General features: G+C 38.1%; 1 protein-coding gene across 16 annotated transcripts in view; it reads left to right on the top strand.

The window, feature by feature from the left end:
- The window catches only part of kcnma1a (potassium large conductance calcium-activated channel, subfamily M, alpha member 1a), a 199,751-nt gene that overhangs the window by 177,455 nt on the left and 9,409 nt on the right, over positions 1-12,887 (top strand). For 8 of the 16 annotated variants that reach the window (XM_072677908.1, XM_072677900.1, XM_072677895.1 and 5 more), the window contains 5 exons: positions 1,840-1,953; positions 2,838-2,921; positions 4,077-4,207; positions 10,434-10,628; positions 11,148-11,266. In XM_072677908.1, coding sequence (XP_072534009.1) covers positions 1,840-1,953; positions 2,838-2,921; positions 4,077-4,207; positions 10,434-10,628; positions 11,148-11,266 — 643 coding nt within the window. The remainder of the gene's footprint in view (positions 1-1,839; positions 1,954-2,837; positions 2,922-4,076; positions 4,208-10,433; positions 10,629-11,147; positions 11,267-12,887) is intronic. The other 8 variants (XM_072677904.1, XM_072677897.1, XM_072677903.1 and 5 more) reach the window with 1 other exon arrangement.

Genomic DNA, 12,887 nt, shown 5'->3' with positions numbered 1-12,887 from the left:
AAACTTCATGAATATAACAGCAGTGAATTTAAATCTTAATGTTTTACAATAATTTACAGTAACTCTTTTTTCCACTGCAAAATTGTACTAGTCAATGAATAAAAATCTAGAGTATTATTTTCAGTCTTGTATAAAATAGTCTCATTTATGACTCACACACAAGTACAGAGTACAGAGTATCCTCTCCTTTTTTTAATGTATTGTAAACCTGCACAGATATTATGTGATATATGACTGTGCTATGTCTACGTTTACCAGCGGATGCAGTAGGCTGCGCTTGTGCCTCATGTTCAAAAGTGCAAATGTTAACTGTGGTAGTAGGTTCCTGTCTTCATTGTAAAAAGTGAATGTCACATTTCATAGGCATTACGAAAAGGATCGCTATTTGGTATTGTTCAGATTTCCAGTGAGGAGCTAGACTCGGACTGTCATTGCTCATGTGATGTGTTAACAGAGTAAACAACAGGAGCTGGAATTATCCTGTTAAGAATCTGAAATTTGGGGAAAGTGGGAAGTGTTGGTGTCTTCCTCCTGCTCTCGCGTCTCTCGGCTGAAAGGAAGCAGGGCGAGCATACGGAATTCTGTGCTCCTTTTAAAACTTTGTGACCTGAATCTATTCCCTGCATTATGTTTGCTACTGTAAAAAAAGAAGAGAAAGGAACTATAAGCTTGCATTTTTCTCTAGTCAGCACTAAATGATGGATGTCAAAACAGGCCTGCTGCATTATGCATATGGCATTACTGATTTAAGGTGTTTACTTGTCAGCTTGAGGAAATGCAAAAGTGTCAAGTCATGTGAATTCATAGTCCTGTCACCGCAGCTTGTATTTCATGGCTCAGAATCGCGTTTTCACATAAAAGGTTTTCAGGATCCACTTCACCAATTTTATGGTAACAAAATGAACAACATATAAAATTTATACCCTCCAGTTGATGGAAGGCAGCAAATGCTAAATATGTCTCGACTGACCCCTAAAAGCTGAATATCCACACTGCGGTGTTTTAGGCTGGCATCTCAGCCCTTTTATCCTTTCTCATCTTTGACACTGCCTGCCTTTTACAGCAATACAAAGGCATTTATACTCCAGTCCACAGCAACCCAGTTGCAGGTTTTTTTTTCTTCTACTTATGCTTGTAGAAAAAACAGTTAAAGCAAGGCCTAAAAAATGTTTGCTTAATTCAAACTGTAGTCTATAAACAGAAAAATAGAAGGAGAAAAAAGCAATTGTGCCACAGCAGCCCTGGTGACAAATATATTCTTTTGTAGCAACTATTGCAGGGTTATCAAAGCTTTACATTCACGAAAATCCCGTTCAACCCAATAAGACATTGTGGCAACCCACTCATCATACACTTCAAATTATATATTTGGTGGCAAATTTATCATTGTTGTTTCCTGGCCGTTTAGTTAGCTACACTTAAAAATAAAAGTGCTTCAAAGGCTTCTTTGTGCAATTCCATAGAAGAAGCACTTTTGGTTTCATAAGGAACAATTGTATTACAGATGTATGAAGAACCTTTCCTTGATCTTCACACTCTGTATTACCAACATGGTCCTTTATAGAACCAAAAGTGGTTCTATGGCATTGTTAAAAGAACTCTTTGAAGCCCCTTTATTTCCTTTATTTTTAATAGTGTAGAGAAACATAGCCCAGCTTGGCAGTTAAGTGTTTTACACTGGAGATTAGTTGACTCCAAAGACCACTGCAATTTTAAAAGCTAGCAACAGTTGCCATGAAACTCCCACATTTGTGGGGGGAACATGAATAGACTCATTAAACCTACAGTCTGTATGTCACTGCTGCAGATATTAAGACTTGATCTCTTTATGTTCTTCAGGTTTCACACCTCCTGGCATGGACAGGTCATCTCCAGACAACAGTCCAGTGCATGGCTTGGTCCGCCAAGCGTCCGTCACAACCGGCTCCAACATCCCAATCATTACTGAACTAGGTGAGTCATGACTACAGTCGCACCCCTACCATGTCAGGTGTGATTAGAATCTAAACTACCATCCCGCAGTCTAGCAGCTGTGTCTTTTGTGTCTCAATGCTGTTGTCCCCGGACAGATATGTGTCTAGGATGTTAAGGCATGCTGTACTGCTGGAACAGGTCAAAGTACATGTGCTTAACAATATACGCCTTTAATGCACAGGGATAGGAGCTGGTCTTGCAAGGAGGCAAAAAGCATGCTGTAAAATGGGTCCATTTATTAATAACAATGACGGTGGCAGTATTCCCAGAGCAGAAGGACTCATGAAAGTTTCAGATCTCAGAGGGCACTAAAGCAGCCGGGACTGGCCACTCTAACTCTCCACTGACCCAATTACAGTGCACTTCAGCGGAAGGGCCTGCGACACAAGGAGCATCACACACCTCGCGCACCCGGATTCCACCAGCCTCTCTAGACCAGAGGAATCAGATACGGCCCATGAGGGGCTTCCAGAAGCCCACATCTGAGACACTTAATCTCAGTGCTGTTAGACATGCCAAAACAGCGCGAAACACAACACAGGCTAAAATGAACATTTAGCTGTTTTAAGGTGTAAATTCGCCTTAATCCCATAGAGTGTTCTTCCTTTTTAATACCTTGCCGCTACAGCCAATGAAAGCCCAAAAGCCCACATGCCATGGAGGCAGGCTCTGTTTACCAGTTAGGCACAGATGTCTGGTATCTCACTCCGCACCTCCAGATGCTGTGCCCCTCTCAGATACTGTACCTTTAGATTTCTAATCCCACTGTTGACATGATACTCTCATTTATGCTTTTCCTTTTTGTTTGCCTTTGAACTTGTTTCAATAACAATCTCCCCTCAACGCTGTTTTATCATCATTAGCTAAGCCTGGCAAACTACTGCCTTTGGTTTCATTCAGTCAGGAAAAAAACAGTGGAACCAACATACAAATGATAACAGAACTGGGTAAGCTGTGCCTTTGTCCTCCACCACACTGACGCTCTGCCTCCTTCATCGGCTTGTCTTGATTTCTCTGGCTGCAGATGAGGCCTGCTCCCATGGCATCACTTTGAACACATTTTTATTCTTGGTTCTGGTTGAAACTGACTGTCTTGTTTTGGACTTTTTTTATGATTTTTTCCCCCCCCTCCTCTCTCAGAGCATCGCTAGGCCTTTGATCACGCTAGTCTGTCCTTGTGGCTGTTTCCATAGCATCTCCCTGCAGTTCATTTCTGGAGCCCAGGCTCTTTTTCATCAGCAGCCTGTCTGAAAGACTGACATTTCTCTTCCACAGCTCACAGGAAGTCTGGGAAGAAATCAAATTTCAAAAAAAAGAAAAAGAAAAAAAGCCCTCCAGATAAAACCTTCCTTTAAGCTGTTTATTTTTATTTATTTATTTTGGAGCTGGTCCTAATCTCTAAAGCATACATTTTGAAGAGGGGTGAAACAAAGATTTGTATGAAGCCATGTTCAAATAGAACTGGATTTCAGGGCATTTTCTCCAAACAGTGGCTACTCAAGAAAATACTCTCAGAGACGCAGCGTGGCTGTAGTGGAACTAAACTTGCAGATTCTTTCAAAATACAGCAGTTATGTCCTGAACAGTAATGCTTGTATTTGTGACTTTATTTTATTTGGAATATGTCAAGTAGCTTTTTTTCATTGCATATTCGGCATTTATTATTGCGATATATTAAACAAAGCAGACAGGTTTAGCCCTCGAATACTGAACGTTTTGGTTTTTGCAACCCTGATAAAAAAATGTTTAGGGTGCATCCTATTCAGGTACAGTAAGACTGTATTCCATGGATGTTTTCTGTCCAGAGTGTGTGTGTTTGTTTGTTTAGTTATTTTTTTTTTGTAGTCAGTTGTGCTTGTGTATTTTCAGGCTGCATGATCTCTAAAGTGCATGGTTGTTTATGTTTTCTTCATTGTTTATTTTGCTCATTTATTGGGCGTATGAGCACTATATTCACCCCACAACCGTTTTGCACTCCAGTGTTTACTGTGTATATAGTGTTAGAGCAGTTGTACAGTAAACTCGAGGAGTCTCAGTTAGTTTTTTCTTTTGAACTAAGAGTGTTTCTGCAGTGAGTGTAATTGTGTTTCTCTGTGCCACAGTGAATGACTCCAACGTTCAGTTCCTGGACCAAGATGACGATGATGACCCGGATACGGAGCTGTATCTCACCCAGCCCTTTGCCTGTGGGACTGCTTTTGCCATCAGTGTGCTGGACTCACTAATGAGCGCGGTAAGTTTAATTTTGATCACCCACAAATATATAGTGCATACTGCGGCTCTGAAGCTAATCATACACACATTGTGATGAAGTCATTTCTAACAAGTTTGGATATACAGGTTTGACGTGAATGTATAATGTAAAATTATTTTGTATTTTGCTAATAAATGTGGGATTTGTGTTAAAATTCCTTTTATGTGTGAGGCCTGTTCTCAACAAGAAAATGTTATTAATTTAAAGTATATTTTTACGTTGGCCTAATTGAATATGGTTTAAATCTGTTTTGTTCAGATTGTCCAAAGCAAAAAAAATCCCCCTTTATAAAAACCTAAGAGTTATAATTTTACTAAAATTATATTTTTACCACAAAGGTTTTAATGTCACGTCACATCAGATCACTCTTCTTCGAGTTTTGCTTCCGCTATTACCTCGCTCCGAAAGTCAAAAAGACAAAAACTCTTTAATGAAGTCTGCTGAGGTCTGTTGTACATAAAACTAGATAGATATATCTCACATATTGCTCAAATATTGCTACAAATATAATAAGTTCTGAGAGTTTTTGTTATCATTTTCAAGATTCAAAAGGGATCTTTGAGTTGAACTTATAATAATTGAGTTTAATCAGTTGCCCTTGGTAAATGGACATTGATTGGACAATGCAATATTAAAAATGCACAAAAATGGAAACTGCAATGACGGGTCAGTGCTCATTTTTCTTGTATTAGCGTTTCTTAACAAGTCCACGGCCCGCTGTACTGGTTTAGTATTCTGTATTGTTTTCCAATTGGCTCCTGGTATCATCTATTTGCATATTGGGCGTGTCCTGCAACCTCAGTCACCGTCAGCGTGTAATCATTCTCCCTGGGTACCTTCTCTTAGATAAGCTATGGCATTTTGTGTAACAGTTGATTGTTTGGCCACAGTGTTAAAGGCTGTAAGAGCAAGGTACTGTTTTCTGCTGAGCATGACTATGCTCTGGCTGGGTACTGCAGTGTTTGATCTTGTGTTAGCACAATTATGCTGTCAGTTGACAATTTCACTGGCAGGTCAATAACAGTCAACTAAAGAATGAGAGACTGAAATATTGATTAATAAAATGCATGATGGTTCACCTTTTGGTCTTGTTTTTGTAACTCAGAAGATAGATGATATTCTGAGTTGTTCTTAACTAATTTAGTATGTAGAATGTAGTTCACTTTGTACTGAATTTAGACATTTAATTTGAGAAAGGTTAATAACAATGAAAATAAGTAGGGTTGAAATTATTTTATTCATAAGTAAAACCTATACTTGGTTGTAGTAAATGTTTATGTATTTGGGTAAAGCAATATTCTGATGGATATTAAATCAAAATGTTTTATTTCAACTAGATCATACATATATTTTGAGAAAAACTAATATATTTAGTTGTAACAAATAGTTATAGTATTTATACATTAAAGAAAAAAAAAAGCATGTAAACAACTAAATAGTAAATGCCTAAACTGTTATAACAAGTACCTGATTGGATTTAAGCCCAGTATACCTTTAAAATAATAATGTATTTTTTACCAGTTCAGACTGTTCATCTTGCTTTTTACATTTTTATAATTAAATTGAGTTGAATAGTAGTAGATTTTTTGTTAACATTATAATGATATTGGCTAGTATTTCTGCTTTTTCACTGAGCTTTCTGAGCGTGCTTTGTTTAATTGCTTAATGATGGGGTGAACAAAGTAGCCTGTCAGGGGCTTTACTTCCATTTTTCTCCCATCAAAAGGTGTTATATAGAATTACATGAAGGTGTCTCACAATCTGTTGAAGCTAGCTGAAAGCTGAAATAGTGCATAGGAGAGAGAAAACCTCAGGCTGTGGTGTGCTCAGATGTAGGACTGCAGCGTTACCGTAAGGCAGAAGGTTCGTAAATGAAACGCCACATTGATCAGACACTACTGTCAGCTGCAGTGACATCAAAAGGAAAGTTGTTGCCAAGACTCCTCATATAATGTGTCATGAAATGAACTTTCAAGAGGCTTATTAGATCTTTTAACAAGGTAAGTGCTCGAGTTCTCTTTAATGGCATGCCTTGACACACAAGGTGGGCTCCTATGAGGTCCAAAAGCTTTAATCTCCAAACAATGTCATCTTGGGTAGAGAAGGAGAGATGAGACTTTTTTCCTCTTACTCTCCTTCTCCCCTCCCCGCCTCCCCCCACTTACGACCATTGCAACCTCCCCACCCCCACCCTAAGCATGATGGCTTAATTCCAGTACCTTTCACTTTAAGTGAAGTTAGAACAAAGCAGCCTTCAAGTGCGTTCCACTCTGGACAAAGGTGAAGCTGGCTAATAGACAACTCTCATCCATCATTCAGCTGAATGGTGCTGTCAGGGGCCTAGAGAGGTGTCACTCCAGTGCACAGTCCGAGTCCCACCTCCTTCTGCCACTCACTGCAGTGCCTGACACACAGGAACAGACACACACACACACACACACACACACACATATACATACATACATATATATATATATACACACATGCTGAAGGCACCTGGCTGTGGTGAGAACACATTATCAGAACTACACAGTAATAGAGTGTATCACCACTGTCATACAAAAACCTTGTATCTCCATTTTTGTAGTTTTTCCCTTTTTGACATAATGTGATTCTGACAGTTTTTCTTTACAATGCTTCAGAATTTCATGATGAATCGATCAATAGAAATGCTCCAAAATGACATAGAATAAAATGATTTTAGATTGACCTCCATTGAATATGAATATTTTGTATGACAGCGAAAATTTGTTCATTTAGTGGTTGGTTTTATATTTTGTTACTTGCACATCATGAGCAAACAGCGCTACACAGAGAAACTGCATGGATTTATAGTTTGAAAGCCCATGTAAAAACTTAATTTAGACACAAATAGATTAACACAAGGGAAGACCATGAGGACATAATCACAAAAAACATTTGTTTTTTAAATTACATGTAATTTTCATTCACAGTCAGGGCTGAATTTACTGTTGTTTTGTTAAAAATCAGTAGTCCTGTTCTTGTCAATTGCCTATGCCTGGGTCATACTACAGAATAATCAAGGCCAATTATAGGCTGATTCATGCCTCACGCCAGTCGCTGAAGATGTCCTGATTTTAGGCTGGCCTAGTATGATTATGATCTCAGATTATTCTTTGGGGGATGTGAATAATCCCCCTCCAATCTGCTCACAGTCCAGTCGTTACCATTCAGGTCTCGAATCAATCTTAACATCCTGCAGTGTGGGGGGGGGGCATTGATTCTCTCATGTGAAACACAACGTTGACATCATGCATGAAGGTCCATTAGTCACTGACAGCCAAGCTAAATGGAGAGCTGAGCTGAAAGGAAAGATGAAATACATTTATTCTAACCAGCATTGAAAAACTAATGATTAAAATAGATACTTTCTTTCACCTTTACGCTTCTAAATGGAAGCAGCTCTGTAATGTCCTCTGTTTGTTTTGGTCTCAAGTCCTGCTTGTTTTAGAAAAATTCTGCAAGATCACATTGGTCAAGACTGTGATTTGTGAGCATAAACTAAAAGTGTGTGCTGTTTATTTTTCTGGATTTATCTTTGGGGCTGAGATGACTGAAGGACCACTTGGGACAACAAACAAAATTCAGAATTCAGAAATCTGTTGATAATTTTCAGGTCTTGTTAAATCTGTTGATACTTGTATTAGTGTGTATTAGAATTTAATCTAAGCACACTGTGTACAATCTATGTATCTGTGTAAAAATATATGTTTATTTGTGTAGGTTAAAGCAGTGGCTGTTAAGGGTGTATATGTTTCATTTGATATTACAGCATTTCAAATTCATTAATGAAGATCCTAGAGCTTACTAACATTGTTAAAAGCTAAAGAATGCCTTATTCTGGTACACTTTAGTCCTTTGTTCACTTGTTTTGTAAATACTGTTATACACTGTAAGTCCAGATAAGTTAATCTTAAAACATTTAAGGCAACCTTAAATAAATTAGCTTGGTTAAACAAATTAAAAAGGTAAATGTAAAAACAACACAAGTCTATTAGGTTAGAATAACTTAAGGTCTTGCTACTTTGATGCTCAGTATGCAAATAGAAAGTGACAGGAGCCAATGGGAAAGATGCAAGTTTTACGTTGCATTGTCCAAACAAAAGGCACACCCTAAAGGTCAAACCCTAATTTATTAAAGTGTGTATCTCAACTATTTTTGTTGTAATTTAATCGTGGACATATATATATATATATATATATATATATATATATATATATATATATATATGTATATATATATATATACTTTTTTTTTTACTTGTAAATATATTTTTGAAACTGCACAAATATTGTCTGCAAACAAAATACAACAAAACTTCCAATCCAATTCAACTTTAAGGAGTAGTAATTACTTTCTTGGCTCTTTTACTTTAATTTCAACTGTTGATTAAGCTATTAACAGTTGCCATCTTCATGCTATTGTTGCAACACAGGCATTGTATAGCCACACTGATAAAAAATTACAGCAATTATCTTTGCTTAAAACCTTCACCACTTAAGCCAGATAAGTAGATCACAGTATAAGCTACATGGGCATGCATAGGGGAAGGCGGCCTTGGAAGAATGACTACACATTGATGATAAGTGAGGGTGGAATGACACATCCAGTATGCAAACTTAATCGTAAAATGTTTGAGACCACTAATTGCCTTAAATAAGTCTAAATATTATTAATAATAATTGAATCTTTTGAGTTAACATAACCCAAACCTTAACAAAAGTTCACTTGCATTCCTCACATAGCATTTAAGCTTTGATTCCTTAATTATATATTATTAATCTGCCAAAACACTGACAACATAAACATAATGACGATGAAAGAGTGGCCACTGCAGTACCGGAGTTACTCATCATGCACTGCATAAGGCACCTAAATTCATTATCATGCCTGGAAAGGCATTCTGAAACCCCAAATCATCAGTGGCTAAGGAAATTAGTGGTGGGCGTGGCCATGCCAGAACAAACCTTGTGTGTGGATGTTTGAACACAAACAAGTTACGTTGGGTTTACAAGAAAGTATTAAGTATCGCAAATAGCCATTTTATTTGGGTTATTAAAATGCTATGCCTTCACGTTTAGATGCTAATCTTAAGTATCGTGCCAGCATACCTTCTGTATATAAAACCAAGAGCCAACTCAAACACCCCCCCCCCCCAACACTTTTAGGATGCTTTTGGAAACTGGGCCCTGTTCCCTGTGAAATTAGTTGTCACTTGTTCAGGCCTGATTAACCACAAACAGACCAATTACTACAATTATAATATGTTTAAGTAAACTTGCAACTGAAATGTAACCATGGAACATTTCAAGTATGCTGGCAAATGAAAGGGTACAAGCAGTTGCCATTTTACTACCTGGTCTACTACCTGGACCTACAGCCAACTTGTCAACAAATGTGTCACTTCTTTACTTATTAACATGTTATTTGAATACATGTATATCACATTTCTAATGTGTTAGCAGTAAATTAGGCAATATTGTAAGCCATATGGTTTAACATGTATTGCATTGTATACCATAAATTATGGGAAAAAACGTTTTGTGCTCATTCAAGCTCAGAAAACTTGGTCTAAAGAAAATTTGGACATGAACATAATTGGCAAAGTATAGTGGGTCCTTTTTGGGTTCTTTATTCAATAAACACAGATGTTAATCACAGAGGACAAAACAGTAATTAAGAAACAAAAGTGTTTTGGCTTTTAAAAAACAAGTGTTTTTTTACAACTGATGTTCAATTGGAAATGATAAATAAGGTATTTATTTGGCACTTATTGAGGACATTGTATTACAAAAGATGATTAACTACACAGTACTAAACACTGTACATTGGCCACAAGTGCTTATCCACTGCCTGCATAAAGCTCTAATTAGTGCTAGTAATGATAATTGATATCAGATAGGTCCTCTGGTAATAGCACGTGTGAAATGCTCTCCTGTTAAGCATGGCTGCTGATATCAAATGAGTGCTGAAGAGAAAGGGGGGGACAAAAAACAACAACAACAACAACAGCTGGCTTAATTGCATTCCCGTGTCTCTTCCCGTGGTGGGGAGTGCGATGTGAAGAGACAGCTCAGGGTCTAGATAACAAGGCTGAGGATGGCTCGGAAGAGCCTCGTCGTCTTCTTTCACGCCGCAGCTCTAATGGTGCTCCCGTCCGTATCCCCCACCTTATCTCCTCAGACATACTTCAACGATAATATCCTCACGCTGATCCGGACGCTGGTCACGGGAGGCGCCACGCCAGAGCTGGAGGCACTGCTGGCGGAGGAGAATGCACTGCGCGGAGGTTACAGCACGCCGCAGACGCTGGCTAACAGGGACAGGTGTCGGGTGGCCCAGCTGGCCCTGTACGACGGGCCCTTCGCAGACTTAGGGGTAAGTGGGATGCTTAAGAGGAGCTGACACGTTTTGTCACTTTCCCCAACAGCGTGCGGTCCCCTGTCCCACGCCTCCACCGCCCGCTAATTCAAACTGAGCACACCGTGCACGCAGAGGAGGCCCAGCGAGAGAGAAAGAGAGAGTGTGTGTGTGTGTGTGTGTGTGTGTGTGTGTGTGTGTGAGTGTATGAATGTATGTACAGGAGGCAGTTGGGTGGAAAAATAAGCCTGTCTCAAACCATTCCTTGCATTTTTCCAGCATTATCAGCTGTGTAACACTGATCCCTATTTTTTTAGTCCATGTCACAATAGTGTTCTGGTTACACAGAAGATACAAGTTCAGTGGGCATTTCTCTAGTTTAAAAACTCCTACTCCTACAGTGACTAGCTGTGTCATTCCTGCAAGTTCCCATACCTTTCTCAAACATTTTACAGTGGTAAAAGCATTTCTCAAAATTTTCAACAGCTGCCAAAATTCTAATGTTTTTTTTTCTTTTTACTCTCGCTTCTCTTTCAGGATGGCGGATGCTACGGGGACTTATTTTGTAAAGCATTAAAAACATATAACATGCTGTGCTTTGGGATCTACAGATTGAGAGATGCACACCTAAGTTCACCAAGCCAGTGCACTAAAAGGTGAGCTTGTTTTCTGAACTCACACTACACTGGAGCCAGGCAGACAATCTGCACATTGAGAGCAACTAAGCAATGACTGTAAGTCAGGCGGAAAAGACACCCCCCCATATATGCAAATAGATGGGCCAGGAACCAATGAGAAAGAGTTTTACTCCAATAGGTTGCATTGCACACTTTCCGCATGCCAGTAGCTACCAACTAAACTCAGTCGTTAAAAGTTGATTCAAAGATCTGACTCAAAAACTCTTGTTGAAATCACGAAACTAAATTTGTTGAGTGAAGTGGATGTTCAAATATTTATTTACAATGTAAAGTACCTATCTGATACTGTATTTAAATAATATATTTAGAAAAAAAAAACAATATAATATTCACATTATTCCATTCCGGTATATTATTTATATCAGCTTATTTAGTTTTGCATTATAGTTATGAAGCTACTTCAAAAAACAAAAACAAACAAAAAACGTGTTGCAGAAGGGTTCTTTAGCATTGAAGAGCTCTGTAGAGCCATGACAACTGAGATTACAATGAGGGTGGATCCTCCCTCCTCAGAAGAACACTCTTTTATTATCATCTTTAAGAACCAAATGTTTTTAAGATATTAAACAGTGTTAGAATGTTAGAATAACTCAAAGACTAAATACTTCAATAAAATATTTTGAATTAGCCTAACCCAAAACCTCAACTAAAGAAAAACCATCACACATTTTTACATAGCACAAAGGCTTTTATTTCCTAAAGAACTACCATTGCACTAGCACCATGTTTTTGTAACGATGAGTGGACACTGCAGTACTCATCCAGCATAAAGGCTCTCGCAGCAGTGCAGAAAACAGTTAATTGAAACCTTACAGTTTTCAAGACAACCAACATACAAATTATTAAACCCTACCCAAGTGAAGATAAACAACGGGGAATGACTACACAATGATTGTGAGTGAGGGGGAAGACACACACAGTATGCAAATAGATGGTGCCATGAGCCAATGGGAAAGGTGTGTTTACTTTTCAAGGTTGCACTGCCAGACACACCCTAAAGGTGCCTTATGCCTAAAGGTGTTCCTTCATTGAAACAACTCTCTTCACTCAGTCAATATAACTCAACCGAATAAATTCACTTTGACTCAAAATATGCCAAAAACGTGATCTTACTTAATTTGTATCTCATCTATTTGTTGACTTTTTTATTTCATTGAGAAGTGCACTTGGCTCTCATTATAAACTAAATCAAAGAGTTGATGTTGAAAGAACAGTACATGTTTCTAATGATCTAATTCTCTAATAAAGCAAACCTGAGCTTTTATTCAGAAATGTACAAAGATCTATTAATGGTTGTTTCAAGTAACTTGTCTTTAGTGCAGCCCTTCAGACTGGCAGTTATTCTATGATAGCTGAACTTATTGAATTTATATATTTACTTACAAATACATATTTACTAAAAATTTAGAAAATTCACTTTTTCAGAGCTAGTAATTGTAGTATTGTTGTAAAGTTTACAGTTTTGTTATTTCTTAACTGGCAAAAAATAACTGCCAAAAAGTATAATCCCGGGGTCATACAAGAATAGCCACTGCAATCAGTACAGACAGCAATGGCTTGCTTTTGCAACTTTTAGCAC

Source organism: Salminus brasiliensis, chromosome 4 (genome assembly GCF_030463535.1).
Source record: "Salminus brasiliensis chromosome 4, fSalBra1.hap2, whole genome shotgun sequence".
NCBI lineage: Eukaryota > Metazoa > Chordata > Actinopteri > Characiformes > Bryconidae > Salminus > Salminus brasiliensis.
This window is presented reverse-complemented; position numbering and strand designations above follow the sequence as displayed.